The sequence below is a fragment of the Bombus affinis genome, chromosome 4, assembly GCF_024516045.1.
Source record: "Bombus affinis isolate iyBomAffi1 chromosome 4, iyBomAffi1.2, whole genome shotgun sequence".
Classification (NCBI taxonomy): Eukaryota; Metazoa; Arthropoda; class Insecta; order Hymenoptera; family Apidae; genus Bombus; species Bombus affinis.
The window spans coordinates 6,200,976-6,223,355 of record NC_066347.1 but is presented as its reverse complement, the minus strand read 5'-3'; the positions used below and the strand labels follow the sequence as shown (position 1 = coordinate 6,223,355).

The following is a 22,380-nucleotide window of genomic DNA, read 5'->3' as shown; positions in this document are numbered from 1 at the left end:
ACCCTAAACAGACAACACGAACGCATAAACTCTGGTTGTAAGAGATAATCCGGTGTCCGTACACATACAATCCTGATTTTCGACTGGTAACCCAAAGTACAAAGAACCAGATACCACGCGGGTGCACAAGCGTGAACAGACATAAAGAAACACGTCGATAGGTCCCGTCTTTTCGATACCAGCGTTGCCTCTTTGAATGTTATCGGTCTACCCTGCACGACGCGGTTCATATATCGAGATGTATGTGTATATCGATAGTAGTCTCGCTTGTACAGAATGCTGGTTTCCATTTAGTCAAGGCTACCTGAAATTTTAAAATTTGTTTAAATAATTGATGGTCGTTTCTGACGGTAATAGTATTATTGTATGGAGATTAGGAAAACGATAGGTTCCTTACAAGATTCTTTAATCGGATTAAAATATGTATTTAAATTTATTGTATAGACAATTTTTAAGTGAGAGGCTTTAGTTTATATAAAATTTTACTCAAATATATTAAGAAATAAATTTCGCGTTCTTACGATAAATTAGCTGTTTCACGTACGTGCAATATTATGTATGCATGTATACGCAATGTACAATATTGTATATGCAGTATTTAATAAGCTATTGATTAACCAGATAAATTTCAGTTTCCAATTTTAGTGCTTTTTACGTCTTCTTTACAAGACCATTCAAAAACTATATTTCTTTTATTTTTAATATTAAATTTATTTTTCTCGCACGTTAAAGAGTGACAGAAGCGTGTGTTTCTTGTATTTAACATCGACGGTACGATATAATCGTTCGTAGCGTGCTTTTGCTACTACATTAACAATTTAGCGATTTATTAAAACACGAGATTGCAGAAGTAGAAGCTTTTGCTAACAAACCTACCATAACATCGTTCAACCACAACAGAGGGTAACGAGGAGATATCGCAAGTTTATAGTGGCAGTTCATCCAAGTCCCAATATCTTCCCCCGGACCCTGATATTACGAGGTTAATCTGAAAGTACGTGTCCAATAAATCCTCCCGCCGAATATTTCGTATCTCACATGTAAAAACCACTGGTTGCATTGAACCTCTCATTCCCTGACTTATAGCAGATCGGCTCGTATTTTTTCTCATACAAGAAACCTCATCCCTCTACAGGTACATAATCAGGAAACGAGTTTGCAATTCAAATGCCATACTTCATAGCCTTTTTATACTTTGCGTCTCACATGGATGGTCTTAAATATTTATCCTCTAACATTTTTCCGATCTTAGTGTTCTTGCGAATTAAGAACGATAATCGATGACACAGAACGTGTATCTTTACAAGCTATAGACGATGTCACAGCAAAATTATCACGTTCTTTTTCGTTTATTTTCTCATTTTGATGCGTAAGCGAGATTATGCTAATTTATGATTGGAAAATTACAGTTAGAATTAAAAGGAAAGTGGCGGAGCATGGAGGATGTTATAAAATTTAGTATTCAGTAGATGATAGACTTGTGTATTGCAAGTACGTAGTAAGTAGCGTTGTAATAGGTTTGATCAGCTGGTAGTTCATGAAGTGATTTTTATTCTATTGATAAGATCGAAATATATTCGCAAAGAATGAGATCTGCGAACTACGCGTGAACAGAACAGATTTTCGTGACATTTAACTATTTTTATTTTTTAACCATTTACAGGCAATCCAGATCGTTCGTTTGATGGAAATCTCACTCGAGAATTAAAAAAGATCCTTACGAGACTTTTGAACATTTAACTTAACAACTATATAATTGCAAGGTTTTAAAAATATTCTGGAAGTCTAGAACAGAAAAAAGATGGATATGGACGTAAATACGAAAGATAGGAACGTACGCTTTGTCATCGTAGGATTAGTTCATCGAATAAATGGTTCACGAAAAATTTCCTCGTCGATTGAAAACTGCACTTTGCAATTTCACTTCGATGATGTGATTAGGGTGAAAATTAGCCGTCTTTCAAAACGTGCCAGTGCACGTTGCTAAAGCACGTCGTGGAGACGTGTCTCGTGGAAATATCCCACGACGATCGTGCGTACGCGAGCTGCCAACGAGCGACCGGCTAATTTCGACTTTCGAAAATACGCTTGGCATACCGGCTGACTGGGCATTTCATTATCAGGCGGAAGACGACTCCGCAACGAATTCGAGACGCTAATTAGCGTGTTTCGGGCCGTGGTTTGCCTCCTAACACACTGGTGGGATCTTTAAATGCGTCGTCGACTCGCAGTACCGCTCGTGAGGGGATGTATACGATTTAACGGAGTTACAGTATCCGCGACGAACACGATGTTACGGTACAATATACTTTATGAGCCGGAATGAGTAGTGCTTTTCAGTCTGAAAGGAGTTTCGTCACTGTTTGTATAGATTTTTTAACGTGTCATCATAGGTACACTCATGTGGACGTTGTCCGAAATACGTTTTTTGTTCGGTTTCACTCGTTAAAGAAAGATTTACGCGATGGAAGCTTCGATTGAGTTATTGCATCGAAGATAGAGGAACCTTGGAATAACGATACAATTTATGATTATGGAAATGTTTGAACATCGAAGTTAAAATTTACGTCATAATAAAAATACGTGCCTCGATTATTGACTAAATAATTATTGAATAAAGATTGCTTTATAATAAATGGAATTATCAAGTTCGAGTAAGCAAACTCAACAAATTATTAACGATAACTATTTTATAACTAACGAACAAGATTAATAACTTTGAGCTGTAATTTGTTGTGAATGAAAACAGAGTGAACGATTGTAACAGAGTTTGGAAGATCGGATTAACAAATACCTAATGTGTTAATTGCCACTGTCGTCGGATACTAAAAGAAGAATTTTCTTCTAGAAAGACATATATATACTTAGAGTATTTAGTGGGGGAAGGATGGTTTTAGCCCTTAATTGCCACACGAGTTGGGTAGGTCGTACTTTGTACGAGTTAAATTTTTAAGCAAAAACAGATGACAGTGATAACAAGAACATTCGGCAATAAATTCACCTTCAGCAAGCACAACTGAAAAATAAAAAGTAATTATCATTTTCTGATCTTCCTAATAAAATCTCCAAGGCGGTTGAAGTATTCGTACGAAATACCTTAACGACGTGAAATTAAAAAAAAATTACTCGAAATCTTTAGGAATTCCACGTGAATAGCGTTTGCCCAAATTTGGCAAAATCGATAAATCGAGCCTCTGTTTCCTCGTAACTTCCACCGACTCGTGCTGTATCTCAAATTCCAACTCCCACATTCGCAATCGGCACGAAGCGTATCTCTTCGAGTACCGTTCACTTGGCGATGATTATTCCAGTATTTCAGTGGAGTCAGCAATTAACGATAAACATTAAGTCGTCGTCGTAGTCGGCGTAATGCCGCGTGTATGACGCGGTTCGTATAAGGAGGATCGATTAAAATCGCAGTGCCAGTGAGAGGAGGCCGGTCGGCGATGAGGCAACAAACCGATAAGGATCCGAGAACTCGGTGTGTGGTCCGTTTGTGTGTGAATATCCGGCCGATCAGAAACAGCGTTGGCCACATCGCGACGTCGAGTTCCTCGTACGGGAGGCGCCAGTTAGTTAACCGCCTCAACCCTGAGGGACGATGGCTTAATTAAACGACACGGGCGTCGAACGCTATCTTTTATTGTCCCATTTCTATAAATCTCTGGAAACCGAGCCCTCTTCGCTATTCTAGACATCGTTGCCTGCCACTGTGCGGGATAGACAGACAACATCGTAGGCGCGACACTGTTGAAATTCTAATTTGTGCTGCTGTATTCGTTGAACGTCGTGAAAAGGAGGGCGTGGAGATTCGTTACGGACGATTGGTGAGACTCGTGCATGTTACAGAAGATTGATAGCGTCGTAAGATAAGCACGATAATGGGAATTTGCGCGCGCTCGATGGATCGTTAATGCGCTAATTTAGAATTCTGATGTGACGATGATTGAGGATTATGGGATAATTAGTCGTTGTAATGGTGAAATATCTGTGAAATAGGATTTCCAGTAGTTAATGGAATTGGATAGGAGTAGCTTGTAATATGAGAATATTTCTGATACATCGTTTTAAATAATTATAAATGTTAAATATACGAATTGAATTTCTAATTCAATACGGAAGTTACCAATGCTGAAATAAAATAGATTTTTGTATAGTTACTAGAATTTTTCATTAATAAGGCTACAATTTTTAACGGAAGATCTGTATAAAAAAAGATAGATAATATTAATAGCTTTTTTTTAACACGATATAGATGCAGGAAAAACGTGTTGGATTTTTACCTACTTATTTAAAGAAAAATGATTTTTCATATTAGTAGTGACATGGAATATTTTAATATCTGAGGACATACGGATCCTTTTATCAAAGTTTCAATTCACCTACGATCTTCTCAGTTTGAAGATTGTTGAAGAAGTTGAAGAACCCCTCAATCAATAAAACTAATCAAATTTTACAAAACTCCATTTCATTTCTAATTCGCGAAATTAATCACAATTTAATCAGACAATGACTTAAGCGAATTATGCAAAATTTCGTAGGACACCTTGAGCGTATTCTTCAGGTGTTCGTAAGGGCGAGTCCATAGCATCTCGTGAGAAAGTACCGGTGATACAGGATCGGTATTAACGTGCAATAAACCACTGTGTTAGTCACGCAGCGTACATGAGCGCTGGTACGCGTTTATAGAGGTGAAAACATTAATTTGGCTTATAATTTTTATGCAAAACAGGCCTCTCGGGCGTTCAGCTTTGCTCCGTACGATCGCTCATCTTCTCTTTCTCCCCTCTTTTGTCAAGACTTTCGGCTTAATTGCGGAATATATCTTGTCGCTAAGAATTAGAAGCCGGATCGCGCGATTCGTTCACCATCATAAGCCATTTAATTCAATTTTATCGATGTTTCGAGAGAAAGATTACCCGTTGCTTCCTTCTTCTGGTTGTTCAATGATTTATGTACACTCGTTGCTCGATGAGTAGTTCGATGAAATCGTAACGTCGAAGTTAGCGAACATAGCAAGCTATCGCGTTATATTTAAAAGTATTAATTTTTTATGTAAATATTTAGAGAAAGTTTAAAGAATCGGAATGTATAAAAGAATTTAATTGGCTTATCCTTATCTTCTCGTGTATTTATTTCGAGATTCTTAAAAATTGAATTTTCAACAAATTCCATTGAAACTAATTTATACATAAACTTCGAGCACTTTCACTGAACCGAACCAACGATAAATTAGAGATTCAATGCAACTTTTTCTTTTCTCTTGCAGGTGGTTTGGCTGACCGCAGTCCTGTGCCCGCGGCTTGCTGCCGCCAACAACTTGACTTTATCCTTCTCGTCTCGTAAGGCCAGGCAACATCCATTCAGGGGACATATCTCTCGCTGGTAAGTTTTCACTTTCCTCGCTACTTCTCTCCCTTTTGTTATTATAATATCAATAAACGCGTGTTCTTCTAACAGAGATATACTAATTTTATTGTAAGACATACTATGTGTATCGTAAAACGATCGACGATACGATCGAGAATACGGTTGACAGAACGAACGACGAAATACCTTGGCATCATTCAAGCTTGGCATCGCGCTCGCAAATTATATCGACACGCCAGTGACACTATTTTGCACGGCTGAATTTCAATTTTCAATCAGCAACCGTGGCGCCCGTATATCTCCTACGCTCCTCGACGCTACGCCATTATTTATCCTGTCTGTCACGAACTGTCTTAATTATTATTAATGACTCGTACAGGAGGTTCGACAGGTGAATACGGAATTAGGGGCGAATTATCGGTTCTCGAACGGCTTTTTCACTTGTCTTATGCTACATTCTGTCGCGTGTGGTTTAGACACGAGTCATTTGCTTTTAGAAGCACGCGTGAAATGTTATGCGTTCTCTGTCGGGTTTCAAGTTCTTCGATTGGCTTTGCTTTGAAATGTTACGCATTCTCCCCAGTTTTAAATTCCTTGATCGGCCTTTTAGCTTCTCTTCTTCGTATCATAGCATAGCTCGTAGCGAAGCCTCGATGGTTTCAAGTTCTTCGATTGGTTTTGCTTTGAATGGCTTGCATTCTCGTCGGTTTTAAATTCCTCGACCGACCTTCAACTTTTTCTAGTTCCTATCATAGCTCAGTGAAATTTCGATGGCTGTTTGAATCTTGTCTAAATGTCTTCTGAATGTTGCAGGACGCAGACCTTGGAGGACACGACCAAGCGGATGACTTATCGAGAGATGAACATGATTCTACGACACGAAGGAGGCGAGGACGGCCTTCCAGTTGATTGCTGCCCTACGGTAGAGGAAATGGTGGAACCGGTCGGCGGTCGAAATCGGGAAAACATGTACGTCCAGCTGTATCGGGATGGCCAGAACGCCCAGAGGTTCTTCGAGTACTCCTGCAGGCCAGACGTCCTCGACAAGCCGTGCAGGTTCATCGACCGGAAGTTCACCAACCAGTCCAGATGTGTGCAGAAGTTCTCATACACTTACGCTATCATTGAAAATTCTGGATCGACGGTACGTAATGTAAAGTGATCCTGATCTAGTTTCCATTAGGCTTTCGCGAGTGCGTCTTTTCTGTCGATGTCGTGCGATGTGTTCGTTACCCGTGATACGTATTTCGAGCGATTTTTACTAAATAGAGCCAGAGATTAAAAGAATCTAATTCGTCTATTATTATACATATATTTTTTTAATTTATTTACTATCTTTACAATGGTGGTGAAACTGATTTGGTGTTAATATTATTGCAATTAAAAGGTTCGATTAACGGTAGATCGGAGGACAAATTTAGACTTTAAAACCGATTAAAAAATTGTCCTTATTTTCAATGACAATATTGTCCACGTTTTTCCTCGATGGAAAAAAGTAGGATAAACGGAAATCAGTTTTCTACAATCATCGATCTAATCATCTCAAAAACACTAACTCTATATTATACAGACAATTATTATAATATATGTATGTAGATATTAGTATGAACAAAAACTACTTCAAATTGTATGCCAAAAATATCATGAGTTCTTAGAGTATCATAGCGAAAGTGTAAAAGTAGCTATTCTTATTCCTAGAAAATTTAGTGATTTGAAAAGAAACCGAGGTTTCGGCAAGTCAATATGACTTTAATGTAAAAGAATATATTATCCACTTGAAGAATGTGTTCTGCTCACAGGGCGGAAAGGAGGAACGCGGGAGGCATCGGCACAGAGAACGCATGATCCCTACGTTTCCCGGGAACACGGTGGGTGGATCGATGTGGACGTTGGACTACATTAAGGTGCGAAGTGGGTGCAGCTGCGAGGTCATGCCGAAACCGAAGAAAAAGAAGAAGTACAAGAAGAGCAAGCTAAGGGACCAAGATTTGGATTCGGAGACCTGAGATCTGTATTACCGTGGGATCAGAACAGATCCCTCTACCTCCGTGCACGCGATACCACCGATGAAAAGAAGATTGCGATCCGATCGAAACGCGTTCCAAACCGATGCAAAATCTAATGTGACATGGAGAGTATTCGTTTTTCGGATTGTACAGGATTAAAATGTTACCAATGGAAGGGTTCTCTCCTTTAACGAGGGTTGAATATTATCGTTAAAAGTACTTTTTTTTACGTTAAAAGTGCCTTGATGGAAGCTTGTATCGTTTCTAGCAATAGATCATCGACGATAGTTATTATTTTAGAACGATTCTATTATCGTATTTATTATATACATATAAGTAGATAACAAACTATGTAATTCAAGAGTATGATAAGGTATTAATAAGATTCTAGAGAGGAGGTTCCGCCAAACTGTATTCCGCTTATTTTTAGTAAGATTGATATTTTTAGATAATGGTGAAATATAAAGTGTAGTAGTACAACAAAGTCAGTAGAATCTCCTTTGAATGAATAAATAGTGGATAGACTGATATTACGATTCAAAGAGTTGAACGTGAAAGGTGTTTGAATATCTGCGTTTTCTAAATTGTTATTGTAATTTCAGAAATGTAATCGTATGCTAGAGAGGAAGCGTGCTTGATACATTGTCTTGTATTAGTAGCAGACGAATGTCTCGATTAAATTTGTATTTAACATTTAGGAAATATTTTCATTTTCACCCGCGGCCAGTTATTATAGTGTACTCCTATAATGCATGTACATTCTAAAGCTACGTTTATTTTTAAGTTAGAGAGGAGAGGTAGTTTTTATATTTATAGATTTTATTTCTAATTGTAAGGTATAACGTGTTATGTTTCATAGATCTGCGTATGATTCGTTATATATGGATAACGAGAACCAAACAAAAAACTGCTTAAATTTATTTAACGTAATAAAGCCCTATTTAATTAAGCGATTAAGTCTGTTTTATCTTTTAAAGCACTGACTAGAAGAATTAGAGGGTGCGACGAGCGAAACGTTGCATTAGCTAGTAACCATGACGATTATTAATAAATCTGAATATATGATAAGAAGAAAAGAATAGAAATTTATTGTATAATCTAAAATATAAATGTAAATTTAAAGGATATGTAGAATTTATTTTACGTATGATGATATATAAGTACTTTTATACGAGAAGATAATTTTTAAACGTATATATAGACAAAAGTCTACATTAATTTAACGCATGCGTTACAAATAGAAAGCTGCCATTATTTTAATAAAACTTTACTGATTTATCTGTCGTTTTGTACATATAGAAAAGTACATAAACATTAACATAAATACGGTTTTATGCGTTATATTAGCGTAATGTGTAAATTATAAGACAAATAATTTTTACATTTAGAACTAAAAACGTTCGAGAATGTTGTACTTAAATAGTTAAAATCGTATTAATTAGATTAAATCATGAACGTATTATAATACCAGTTTTTTTAGTTTAACATATTTATGAATGTACTATAGTAAATTACGTCGTACGTTTAATTAGCGAGGAACCTTTCCAATAAGCATATTCTCTTTTTTTATCATTGTAATTGTCGTATTAATATTCTAACAAGTGGTTTCAACTTGATAACACTCATGTATTATAATCAAGCATTAGGCTTACAGATTTGTTTTCTGTATGCCATGTATACATTGTACATAAATGATATTAATACAATTGTTATAAAAGTATTCGTTATTTCTCTTCCCGCGCTGAATGCAGTAATTGATTTACATTTTTATTCATAATCATATTTTCTTTTTTCTATTACAAATTCTTTATTAGTTAATTTATTAAATATGTGTATTGATTATAACGCGTTACAACGCGATGTACCGAAGGTTCACCAAGGTACCACCAAGAACAATCAGAAAAATGAAATTTTATTGCTACGACCGTAATTTACTACGACAAATGTACATGAGTAATTTAATGAATTTGCAGTATCATGTATTTTTAACTTCTTCACAGTACTGTTCCACAATTCAATAGCTGAGATCTTATGGTAACTAATGGTTCCTGAGATATAACTCATACACTTATACTCTATCGGATATTCCACAGGGATGTACATTCTACCACCTTGACGTACATCTCCGCATAATACTGAGCCCAGCCTCGATACCCTTTCTAAAAGCATAACGTGCAATGAAAGTGAGGACACGAGGTATTAAAAATGCTGAAACAGTGCATTTTAGCGGAACTGCAATCATATCTCAAAAAAGTCAAGTTAAATTGCTATAAATTGCTCCCTAATCGCTTCATACGTCCCAAAGCCATTTAAGTACATATGATAAAAACATCGCTGCGCATTTCTGTACACATACACACACCAATTTTGTGCGTGAATATAATAAAAAATCATAATCAATCAATCGTCATCAATCTATCCCCCTCAATCACACATCGCGGGAGCGAACAATTACAACCCTTGACCAAACGTGAATCTTTCAATGGATTCTAAAATGTTTGTATTTAAAACGTTACGAAGATATTATAAGATATGATTGTAACTAGTGAGTCTATTATATTTACAGTAAATTTAATAAACTATTCATATTTACAAAATTAGCATTAATATTAGAATATAATATAATATTTTAATGAATCCAAAAATTATCCATTGCATTCTTAATACCTACAACGTCCTCTGCAAGAAATAACGTGAACTATATTTGCAAACCACGAGTCAATTACGTAGATAACAGTTTTCAACATCTCGTTCTTTTGTTTGTTATCTAGTAAATATAGAAATAATTATCATGTCATGTAAAAATTCATGAAAGTTTATCTCGAGTAAATGTTAATTGCACAGACTTTAATACGTACTTCTGAATAGAGTAAGTATGTATTTACGTTGTAGATGCACTAACTATACTGTAAGCAATCGAATACCTATGCATGAATATCCTTTCGTAATAGATACAGACGCTACGGTATAGTCTGTGGCAACTGGCAATCTAGCAAGCAGAATTTATTTCAGTGCCATTCGCCAAAGAACATGTATGTAGCCATTATGAGTGGTACCTGCCAGTGAACAGGTGAAAAAATTTTGTCTATACAATGACATTTCTACTTTTTAACCATTTATTTTAATACTATCATGTCCAATTCTTTGATATTCGTTTGTGTAGCACGTTAAATGAGCGCAACAAGACCAACGAACTGATGTGAATGATCGTGCCGCTTTTGTTGACACGATTCGGAATACTTCGATGAAACGGGATAATACATCAAAAATAATCCGTTTCATTGTGTGAAAATGTCCTCGGAATCTCCCTTGAGCGATGTGCCAACTGTCGTGTCAAGACTGCATAATTTGCGCTTGGGTCAAGAAGACGGTGACGAACTTCAACAGAATGTAAATCTCGCCGTATCTGGCGATTCGTCTCCAGAACCTGTACGAAATACCCAACTTATTGGCAATGTTATCCTTTCACGTGCCAGACGTGCGCTTAATTTCGTTTGCGATGAAGATCAATCAACTTCATCAACAGCAAGAGCTGGAGAGTCCTCATCTTCGAATGGTGATAAGTAAGTACTTTAATAAATCTTTTGTATTTTTTAAAAGTGATAAATTTTAAATTAATTACAATTATAATACTTCTATAAACAACATTTTCATAATTCTCTTGATATTAATTTTTTAATAGGCCTCCAACAAATGTAGCAAATACGTTGCATTTGGTAGGAATACCTCAAGATACTGCTGCTTTGGAAAGTACTTCTACGAATGGTCAGGCAACAGTGGCTTATAATTGGCAAGGTACAAAAGCAACAATGCGTGAAAGAATTGTTTTTCTTTTTAACAATGAAATATTGTCGGACGTAAGCTTCATAGTAGGAAGGGGAGTACAAAAACAACGTATACCAGCTCATAAACTAGTCTTGTCTTCTGGAAGTGCCGTTTTTGATGCAATGTTTAATGGAACACTTGCAACAGCTTCTTCGGAAATAGAAGTACCTGATGTAGAACCTGCTGCTTTCTTGGCAGTGCTTCTTTTTTTATATACAGATGAGATACAGATAGATCCTGAAACTGTGATGACTACATTATATACAGCTAAAAAGTATGCGGTGTCTGCTTTAGAGAAGCACTGTGTGGATTATTTGAAAAATAATTTAACCAGTGATAATGCATTTTTGCTTTTAACGCAAGCTCGACTTTTTGATGAATCACAACTGGCTGCAGTATGTTTGGATACGATTGATAGATTTACTACAGAAGCTTTAAATGCAGATGGATTTACAGATATTGATATTGATACATTAAAAATTGTTTTGGAAAGAGACACTCTTCGTGTTAGAGAATCTAAAATATTTCAAGCAGTTTTAAGGTAGAACAGTATGATATATGAAGTATCTGATATTTGATGAATATGCGTATGTATAATTATTTGTTATTTCATCTAAATAGATGGTCAGAAGCAGAATGTGTAAGGCATCGTTTACCAGTTACGCCAGAAAATCAGCGGTTTGTTTTGGGTAGTGCTTTTTCATTGATTCGTTTTCCCTTAATGTCAAAAGAGGAATTTACAGCTGGCCCAGCAAAATCTGGACTTCTTAATTATTCAGAAGCTAGTATCAATTGTATCATTTAATATATATCCTATATATATTTATGAAATTACTTATTTAAAAACTGCTTGTTTTAGGTTCTTTCTTTATTTTCATATTTTATATTAAATCCCAAACCAGTGGTAGGATTTCAAACAATGCCTCGCTGTTGCATGACTGGTAAAGAACAAACTGTATGCAGATTTCAACATACCAAAAGTAAATGGGGATACAATGGGACGAGTGACCGTATAAGGTGATTTTGAAGACAAAATGTAAAGAGATTTTCATGTATATAGTATTTTAAATAATTTAGATAGATTCTTCTTTCTTAGATTTAGCGTTGATAGACGCATATTTCTTATTGGTTATGGCGTCTATGGTAGTATGCATGTCTCTGCTATATACGAAGTATTAATAGAATTGATACATACTGCTTCTGGAAAGGTGATTGCTACAAATTCAACAAGTTTCAGCTGTGATGGTTCAAAATACACTTATCGATTAATGTTTAAAGAGTTAGCAGAAATTTTACCAAATACAATTTACACTGCATCAGCAACATTTAAGGTCGGTATATGATAGTTATTTTCAATGTATTCTTATGTTGATTATCATTGTGCATTGTAACTATTTTAGGGTCCCTATTCTCATTTTGGAACTAAAGGTTTAAAAACAGTCGTGGTGGATAGTGATTCAGGGAATGAAAAAGTTAAGTTTGAATTTAGTACTGAGACTGGAGATAATAATGGAACATCTACTAATGAAGGACAAATTCCTGAACTTATATTTTACACTTAATAACTCATGTACATAATAATGACATTCCTTTTTATCAGCTTCATTGTCTTTCAGATATTATTACATTAAATTGTTTTGTATAACAAATGTTATATATCAGTTTCTTTGTTAACTATTTTTTTTTTATTACAACTGAGTGCAGTTTACATAATGAGCACGTTTAAAAGTCTTTTAAGCTCTGTTTGTACTGCAAGTTAAAAAATGTTTTATATCTTATATTTATAATTGAAAATATTGAAAGTGAAATTTGTAGATTTTAAAAGGGCCTTATTGGGAGAAGAGACTGATTCGTGTCACTGATGTAAAATTAAAATTGAACTAAATTACTTATTTTTAATTAATTATTTTAATGGCAAATTTCTTCAAAAAGTAATTTTGAAGAAGGTAACCATACATTAAGTAAGTTACAAATATTAATATATTTATGACTAAGGACAATCTATTTTTCTATTTCTTCAAACAATATGTACATGAGTGGTATATATATACATATGATAGTTAAGCTTTATGTGGCAAAATAATAGATGAATTTTCATTGTCATTGTTTAGGACGTCTTTCTGTCTAATAACTTTTTTTCTGAGAAATATATAAAATAATGTAAAATTCAAATAAATAATCAAGATCATTATATTCTGCATGAGAAAACAATATAATACAGTCTAAAGCTTAACAAATATTTTTTAGAAGAATTATTAATAAAAATGTCTATAATTTTTGGTAGGAAGCTATGTATTATCTAAATACATACATATAATAACTAAATAGAAACAATATATTGTTATTTTTTTAGTATTATTCAAGTTTAGGAGTTGTAAATGTAATATCCTAAGAAAGATTAACGCATTTTTTGTAACAATAGTACATAATGAATTTTCCAAGCTGCTCTTTATATTAATTAAATGCGCAAACTAGTCAAATATGATTTATTTATATTTGCACAATAAACGAAGTATATATATGTATGTCGGCGCGATATTTCTGTCCATAGTATGCAATTATTTATATTTTAATTATATTACAAAATAAGAAGATGCACATATTATAATGAAAGAATTAAATAAACTATTTATTCAATAAAAAATTCATTGTATTATTTCTTTCTTTTCCTCTAAACACATCCTTGAAAAACTATGCTTTAATTTTAATTTAATCTTGATATTCACTATGTGTAACGTAAAAAGATATTTCTAATACTTTATATGCTACTTCAATTAAGGGGATAAAATCTATAATAACTTATCGTAAAATTTTTTAAAATCATGATTAAGGAATACATGGAAAAATTAAAATATTACTTGTTTAGTTACATAATCTTTTGTTTTTCATATATGTAAAATTAACATGGCAACTTTATCTAATACGCGCAAGTCTGTCACTGTCACAGCGTCTCACACAACGATAGAGTACTAAAAAATGGTAGTAAGTGATTTGTAGTACCGATTAATAATTTTGCGATATCATTTTAAAATTAATTCGCTGTTAAGTATTTTGATCGCGAGTTTGTCATGTGAAATCGTAAATCACCCTTAAATTTAGTAAATAACGGTATGTGTAGCAATAAAATTCAAGTCATTGGTGTTTAATTGGAAATTTATTACTATGTATCTGTAATAACCTAAAATTTATACCATTTACGTGATTTACTTACAGTTAGAAAAGGAAGTATTGTAATGGAGATATTACAATCATTTATTTCCTTTTTTTAGTACAGTAAAAAAATGTTCGAATGACGTTAATCTTCTGTATGTGTTGACGTTATGAAAAAAGAGATATTTGGCAAAGTTGTATATATTTTATCCCTATGGCTAAAGGAAAACTAAGGGGTTCAGATTCAAACAATAAGGTATGTTCATGAAATAATTTAATTTTGGTATAAGTATTTTGTAAGTTAATTTTATTTCTACAACAAATAGTTAACAACTTCAAATGCAACCTTTAAAAATGGGGAAACATATACATCAGAGTTTGAAATTAATGAAATACCACCTAGTGCCCGCACATTGCTTACGAAGGGTTACATACAAGATGAAATTAATTCTTACTCAGGTATATTTTTTATATTTTATAATATTTTCTTATGGAACTTTTTATTCTACATGTTACTTGCATCTATTTTATATAACAATTATTTATATTGGACATGTTAATTAACTTTTAGGTGCTACTGTTTCAACACGTGGACGTTTTATGACAGAACAAGAGAAGTTACGTTGCCCTAATGAGCGACCTTTGTATCTTTATATACAAGGACATGCAAAACATAATGTAGATTGTATGTTGCTTTACTTCTGTTTATTTCTCTTGCAAATTGTTAATAATTTAGGATTTTATCCTCTTTACAGTGGCTATACAAAAAATTAATGAAATTATTAAAACAGAACATCAAAGTTCTTTAAATAGGCCAAGTAGATTTACTAATGCACCGCCACCTCTTATGAGTTTACATTCCGGAGTTACATCTGTGGTATGCAGTAGTTTTATATTATGCATAGTTACTAACTATGTGTATATATATATGTCTTTTATTGTCATTAATACGATTATTTTTACAGGAAAAAATCTGTGTTGGGATAGAAAATGCTCCAGAAGGATTTGATTTAAGAGGCAGAATTATAGGTGCAGGTGGAGCAAATCTATTATACATTAGGGGTGAAACAGGTGCAAATATAACTTTAAGGGGTAGAGGGTCGCAATTCATTGATCCTGTTTTAGGCACTGAATCTCCAGAACCACTGCATTTGTATATAGAGTAAGATGAGTTATACATTTTCTTTATAATAATTTTGAATTTATAATAATTAATTATATTATACATTCTGTTTGTATAGGCATCCAAAGCCAGAAGCATTACAAAATGCAAAACAGTTAGCAATTAATTTAATTCAGACAATGCAATCGGAATTACAATCATATATACAGCAGCAACCACCACCAGTACAATCACAGCAAGTTATAGAACAGTCGCAAATGCCACAAAGTATGAATCAATTACATTTTATAAATATTAAATGTGATTATAGATTTTCATTTGTTATCACTTTCATCTTTTATAGCACAATTTCAAACCATGAACATTGGTACTTTGGGACAGCCTAATGTTGTTACTATACAACATCAAGGTAGAGCACATACACTAATAGTTCATGGCTGTTAGAAATTCTGTCTGTAATTGTCGCAAATCATTCTTAACAGATATTATACAACACCCACAAAGTAGTGTAGTAACATTGCCAGCAACCATTCTCACTGCTACAGTGACTGGTGCACCAGGCTCTGGTATAACAGTTCCTCCACCTGGAGTACACATTCCACCCCATTCTGGACCATTGGTACCACCACCACAAACTCAGGTAACAAATAAACAAATTTATAGATGTATGTACTACCTATTAAATCTAATATTAGTTCTATTATAATGGAATGTTTTGCTTGAAGGAAATACAAACATTTATGCCACCTCCACCAGTTGGACAAGTGCAATTAATTGGTCCTCCATCAACAGTCAGTCAAGTGCAATATCAAATTCATCCTGGGCAACCGCTACAAATTCAAGGGATTCAACCTGGATCACAATCATCACCGCAACCTGTAGCCCAAATGTATGTTATGAGTCAACCACCACCACAGAGTCCAGCTCAACAAAACTTCATTACAAGTAGTAGTGCGTCAGTTAATGGTGCGGTTTCTTATGTTTATACACAACCAAATGTACAAAGGCCTTCCACACCGCCACAAGGGATAATCGAAGCTGTTAACGTGAATTTACAACAGCCACCTCCAGCAACTCCAATTAACATAACTCAACAACCACCTCCACCGTTATTACACCTTCATTTTCCTCCGCCAAATTTCCCGCCAAATCAACCACCACCTCCAGTACCACAAACTTACCAAATACAATATCAGCAGGTGCAAGCAGCTGCATCACAATCTCAAACACAGTTTGTGTTACAACCTGGGGAGCATATTGTTCCACCACAGTTGCAGCAAAATCATGAACAATCTCAAGCTGTGGCTCAGCATATGTTACCACCACAATTTGAAGGTCATGCTCCCCAATTTCATTTACAAGTACCTCCTCCGTCTACGCAAACATTTTTGGTCCCCAATGCTCAATCGCCCCAACATCCTCAACAACATCCTCTTCCTCCTGGAGGTGAGGTTCAACATCAACAAGAAGGACCAGTGGATCAAGGGCCACAGCCACAACCGGTACCACCTCCACAAATTGTACCACCGCCTGCTGCTCAAATGTCGAACTCCATGAATGTTCTTACTAGTATTCCACCGCCGACACAAGCACCTTCTTCACAAAATGCTCCATGGCTATATCAAGCACAACAACCGCAACAAATGATGCAATCACAGGGTCAACTACAGGTAATGTTATAGTATGTATACATTTTTATGAATTAAAGTATACATGAATAAGAATGTAAAATTTAATAGGTTCAGATGCCACCCGCAAATATACCTCTACACAATGTACCTCCACCGCAAGTTCAAGCACAGATACAGTACCATGCACAGCATATGCAATATCAGAATGGTCATATACCCCCTCAAGTACATTATACAGTTCAACCACCACCTCAACAGTTTGAGCAAAAGCCTGATTCCCCAGAACAAAAGTCTCATGGTGTAAAAAGAAGATTTTCAGACGTTGAAACAAATTCGGTTAGTTTTTAGAATTCATGTCTGATAAAATAAAAATTTACCATTGTGTAAGATATTAAAAATTCAAATAAACTTTTGTATTATAATAGGAAGCATCACCTTATCAGTGTGGTCCTCTACCTGCTCAGCGTCATGGAACAGGGTAAGTAAAATCGTTGAAACTTTTATTCACTTACTTCTATTAGTTATAGTTATGTCATTTATACATATGAAGTAAAAATTTCTTGCAATATGCGAGAACATTAAAATTTATTAGGTGAATAAAGCAGGTTTAATGAACCTCAATTATATTTAAATACATATTTAAAATACAAAATAAACATGTTTATTTATAGTGTCTGATTAATATTAAAGCTGAAAAAGAAATATGTATAAGTATACACATTTAATATTTGCAATTACATTTTGTAATAGTACCAACTGTGATGGAATCTCTAATTTTGTGAAAGCTGCTTAATAATTCATTGTTTAGATATGAAAAAAGATTGTAACTTATATATAGTCATTTTATTTTATATTATAGTAAGCTTAAACACATGCAATTCAATAAAATTAAATTTTTTTCAGAAACCTGCTTTGATCAAGATGTACCAAACTCAATAGATAGCAGGAAGTTTTTTAGTTGTTCCTTACTCACAAATTTATAATTATAAAGAAAGAAAAAAATAAAATAAAATAAAAAATAAAAAAGCAAAATATATTTGATATTATAGAGTAAGGAACATCAATTTATTCTTGCAACTATAATTTGGTATAAAAAATTTTACATATTCACAATCAAACTATTTTCAAATATACTTATTCTGTTTTTTACTTGTAAAAAAGTATAAAATTAGTATAAAGATAGATCTGAGTAATCAAAATGTTTAAAGTAAATGATTGTGAATATAACTAATTTTTTCACAGAATATTATGCAGAGAAAAAATATTTAGGTATTTATATATTTCTTTTGGTAAAATTTTTTTGTAAATATATACACTGTCAGTATTGCTTATTTTGTTATTATTATTCTCAATGAAAATAATAAAATTACACAATGACAATAATAAAATTACAATTTATAAATTGTGTAAAGAATAATTGGATCTAATTCTTTTAGTATAATGTTCTGTGCTATTAAGTTATAACACAATTAAGTACTTTTTAGACAAAGTTTGGTACCATTAACTATTCCCTGGAGACACCAGGTGCTTTTAACATTTCAGAAATATCCATGGCTGTGCATCAGGTGATATTTGCTTAAATTTTGAAATGTTTACTTTATAATCATCAATTGTGAATTAATAATTTGAAACTGAATTGTTTAAGCAGAGAAGGTGATCGACAGCAACAAGTCTTACATGGTCCATCACAAGCAGCTGCAGGCCTTCCTCATGGAGATCGAAACAAGCTGCTAATGCCACCTCCACATCCAGGTCTGTAACTAAGAGTATTCAAAATGAAAAAATGCTGGATACCTTTTGAAAATTAACACGAGTGTAGTTCTTCATAGATAATAATGATTAAGTGCAATATATTGAATGTATTTAATAATATACATATATTTCTTCAAAATAAATACTTTAATTTCATTACATGAACTAGTCGGAATTAATAATTTTTATATTTATAACTCAGTACTGTCTTTATATTTCCATTTCAGATGAGTATCTAGCATTGTTTCTTAATACTCTTAGCTTGTAGTACATTACTTACTGTAAATATATTTTTTACTAAATAATACGAATTTGCCCTTACTCTTAATCCATATGTCTTAGCGATTCGCTTTTTCATGTACTCATCCAGACACTTTGCAGATAGACTTCCGGAATTGTCTACGAAGTTTACGATACCACAGATAGATTGCTTTCCATTTATCTTTATTTGTTATTATTTAGAATTAACAAAACTTTCGCTACATTATATTATATAATTAAAATAGTTAACTTAAGCATCCTAATTTTAATGCTTTTTCATATGTTTTTTATTAAAGTATGTATATGTGTTTTCAGATCTCTGTGCAATGAAGTGATTTTATATTTCAGTGATTACTTTTAACCAGTATTAACTATAATTATTATCGTTCGTGTTCTGTTGAAATGCACTCTATGTTTTAATATGAGTATTTTAAGTTTAACAAGTCGAAATGCCAGGGATATGTATCTTGGAATTAGATCTCTGACGCTGGACATGTGAATACATGGAGCAGCAGCCTGTCATATTGACATTAATGATTCATGGTGTTTACAAATTATTTAATGTAGCTTTTTCTATAAATGTGTACAAAGTTTACAGAGTAAAAATGTTGGATCTGTTAAATAATTGTATGCAATTGATTTCATTATTTGTTTTACAGTGAATTGAATAATAATCTGATGGATGTCTTAAACCAGGAATTTGGATGATGGAGATGAAAACAAATTTTTAATAATAAATTTTATTTTGCAGATCACGAATGAAGCAAATAATATAAACTAAGGAGGCTTTACAGCAATCGTGACCTAATGTCATGGATATATTTATTATGCGCTTCCAGATGCATTTAGTCGTCATAATCACTATTTTTTTCTTTCCTAAGAAATGGTGAACAGCGTGAAATATTGTTAGTGTTCCGTAGAACTTTAAGATATACTTAGAGAATTTATCACTGCGCAGTATTGATTTAAACAAATCAACTAATATTTTAATCTGCATATTAACAAATTGTAGCTTGAGTTTTAAGTAAAAGGAAAGGATATATTATAATTTTATTTTATTTTTAATTTATCATTAATTAATAGTTGTATTACAATATTTCATCACGTTATTTGCCATATTTAATTTTATAATATATTTTACATATAGTTATTCCACATCGTCTTGTATATGTACTTTATTTCATTTCATGAATTTTCATTATTTAGGTGAGAAACGCAGCTTGGATCAAAAAACTGCAGGCATAAATACAGGTATATCTAACATTTGTTCTGGTATATTTATTTTTATGTTTCCTATGAGCTGGAGAACAGATTTCATTGTATGTATAAATGTATGTAATAGGAAATGAGCAAAATCCGATCGGAGATTCGATAAACATGCATCCTGGAAGTGGACCACCTCTGCCTCCTTCACTTCCACCACAGGCACCGTGGCAAACACATCATATTAGAGTTCCATGGGGCAGACCACCACCAATGCCAAGGGATGGAGAGCATCAAGGAGTGTGTCCTACATTACCTCCCACAAATATGCCACCACCACAAATTAGACCCAGAGGTATTCACAACGAATAACGATACTGTCGATAATTGTATAGTTGTATATGTTTGTAAATAAAATCCACATGATTATGACTCGATTTTAATATGGAACACTTGATTATGTCTAATAAATATTTAAGAGAAGCTTTTAAAATTGTACGCCTACAATTGATGTGGCTTTCAAATTATTTAAAATAATCATTTATTTTTCAATATGTTTTGAAATAGCTCTTCATTATTTGTAATTTTCTTTACAAGAGTGTTCATTTTTTATATTTTACTCCTAAATTTCGGTGTATGAAATAATGATTAAATGTTTTCGCAATTATTTAGGACACATTGAAGGTAATCGTTCGCCTATACAAAATGCGATATTGGAGCATCCGTTGAATGTTGAGTATAATCAAATGCCACCGTATACGACAAAACCTCCTCCTTACAATTCACACCCATTGATGCAATCCATTTGCAATCCACCGCCACCACCACCGCCGCATCATCAGCAGCGACCGCAACATCCTCCTCAAAATGTGCAGCATTATCAGGTGCCAATTTCACAGACATATCAACCACCGACTTCCTGTCCACCGTGGATGAATTAAGATATGATACAATACGAATGGAGTTCTTACGTTAGTACCTTAAAAGATGGTTGATGCAGTCCGTCCGATTTCACATCGTTCTATCAATAAATTTATACGAATGTCGTTGATTCTAAAGAGCATAATGAACGTAAATGGATGGTATTGCATTATCTTATCTTTATCGAATTGTTCCTTGCGATAGTAACTATTTCACTGCTAATGTGTCGTTGCAAAGATGCTGTTCTGTAAAAAATGTGTATATTTTACAAATTATTTATAGCGAATGTCTTAAAGGCATAGATAGCGAATGATAGTATAAACAAATTTATAAATGCAACGTTACGAACGAACAATGCGCGTGATCAGTGAGATAAGGAATTTGATCGATGATGCGTAATCATGTAACGCAGAGACCGCGATTGTGAAGCGCGATTTGCAAGAAAGAGTATATATGTATTGGAAGCTTGTGGCGGGTGCATACAAGGAGAAACGATTCTGATTAGTTCCAAGAAATGCTTTAGTATTCACGCACATACATAATCACACGAGGACTTAGAAGTATAATTTTTTGTATTCGTAGAACGTAATTAATCCAGTTTCAAATTTATCGTATAGGAGTCTATTCCTTCTTTCGTTGTTGGCATACTTTATACATACCGTACATCTATCTAAGATAGTATATCCTCATGGTATATACAAACAGTTTCTATACAAACGTGAATAAATCGTTGCCCGTAATCTTACGAGGCGTTGATATTAAAATCGCGGATGTCTCGTTCATGTAAAAGTTTGCCGTAATTCTCATACGGATCTGTAAAAGCAAAATGTAAATTGATTAATTGCTGTTATAGTACAATATTTTTGATTTAACGATTAAGTAAGTAGGATTAGTATCAATGATCATCATTCGTGTTTTTATGAAGAGATTCTTGATGCATTATGATATTTTATTGTTATAAGTTTAAAGCGTCAAGCTCGAATCTATTGAATTTTGATCAATGTATGAAATCTTTTGCTTTCGTTTAAGTCACTATATTTTTATGATTTAGTTACAAATATACACTTTTCGGTAGAAAGTGACTTTCTCAATAAATTAATTTGATAGCAATGGTTTCTTTGTATTTTGGATATTTTTC

General features: G+C 33.6%; 3 protein-coding genes across 12 annotated transcripts in view; all 3 read left to right on the top strand.

Moving 5' to 3' along the window:
- Positions 1 to 9,093, top strand: part of LOC126915711 (uncharacterized) — a 112,202-nt gene extending 103,109 nt beyond the window's left edge. For all 3 annotated transcript variants that reach the window (XM_050720651.1, XM_050720653.1, XM_050720652.1), the window contains exons 3-5: positions 5,270 to 5,385; positions 6,184 to 6,514; positions 7,170 to 9,093. In XM_050720651.1, coding sequence (XP_050576608.1) covers positions 5,270 to 5,385; positions 6,184 to 6,514; positions 7,170 to 7,376 — 654 coding nt within the window. In that variant the 3' untranslated portion in view covers positions 7,377 to 9,093. The remainder of the gene's footprint in view (positions 1 to 5,269; positions 5,386 to 6,183; positions 6,515 to 7,169) is intronic.
- Positions 9,094 to 10,079: 986 nt separating this feature from the next.
- LOC126915700 (BTB/POZ domain-containing protein 1-like) lies at positions 10,080 to 13,845 on the top strand. The gene is given in 9 exon segments (XM_050720627.1): positions 10,080 to 10,245; positions 10,328 to 10,446; positions 10,540 to 10,648; positions 10,651 to 10,939; positions 11,059 to 11,742; positions 11,823 to 11,982; positions 12,061 to 12,218; positions 12,298 to 12,532; positions 12,602 to 13,845. Coding segments are annotated over 7 exon segments (1,716 nt in total). The 5' UTR covers positions 10,080 to 10,245; positions 10,328 to 10,446; positions 10,540 to 10,620; the 3' UTR covers positions 12,764 to 13,845.
- Positions 13,846 to 14,123: 278 nt separating this feature from the next.
- On the top strand, positions 14,124 to 22,352 carry LOC126915694 (uncharacterized). 8 transcript variants are annotated; one of them, XM_050720607.1, is made up of 17 exons: positions 14,125 to 14,309; positions 14,476 to 14,607; positions 14,678 to 14,810; positions 14,923 to 15,036; positions 15,107 to 15,228; positions 15,317 to 15,513; positions 15,593 to 15,741; positions 15,818 to 15,883; positions 15,957 to 16,114; positions 16,200 to 17,144; positions 17,214 to 17,441; positions 17,531 to 17,583; positions 18,590 to 18,670; positions 18,754 to 18,857; positions 20,325 to 20,369; positions 20,461 to 20,676; positions 20,994 to 22,352. In XM_050720607.1, exons 2-17 carry the CDS (start codon positions 14,566 to 14,568, stop codon positions 21,260 to 21,262), a joined length of 2,922 nt encoding a protein of 973 aa, XP_050576564.1. In that variant the 5' UTR covers positions 14,125 to 14,309; positions 14,476 to 14,565; the 3' UTR covers positions 21,263 to 22,352. The 8 variants fall into 8 exon arrangements, with proteins under 8 accessions (XP_050576569.1, XP_050576566.1, XP_050576565.1 ...); XM_050720606.1 differs by having other exon boundaries at positions 14,471 to 14,607; XM_050720605.1 differs by having other exon boundaries at positions 14,415 to 14,607.
- The last annotated feature ends 28 nt before the right edge of the window (positions 22,353 to 22,380 follow it).

Coding starts and splice junctions, on each gene's coding strand:
- LOC126915694 (XM_050720607.1), top strand. CDS start 14,566: ATGGCTAAAGGAAAACTAAGGGGTTCAGATTCAAACAATAAG. Junction 15,229..15,316: donor ATTCCGGAGTTACATCTGTG/GTATGCAGTAGT, acceptor TTATTTTTACAG/GAAAAAATCTGTGTTGGGAT. Junction 17,442..17,530: donor CAGACGTTGAAACAAATTCG/GTTAGTTTTTAG, acceptor GTATTATAATAG/GAAGCATCACCTTATCAGTG.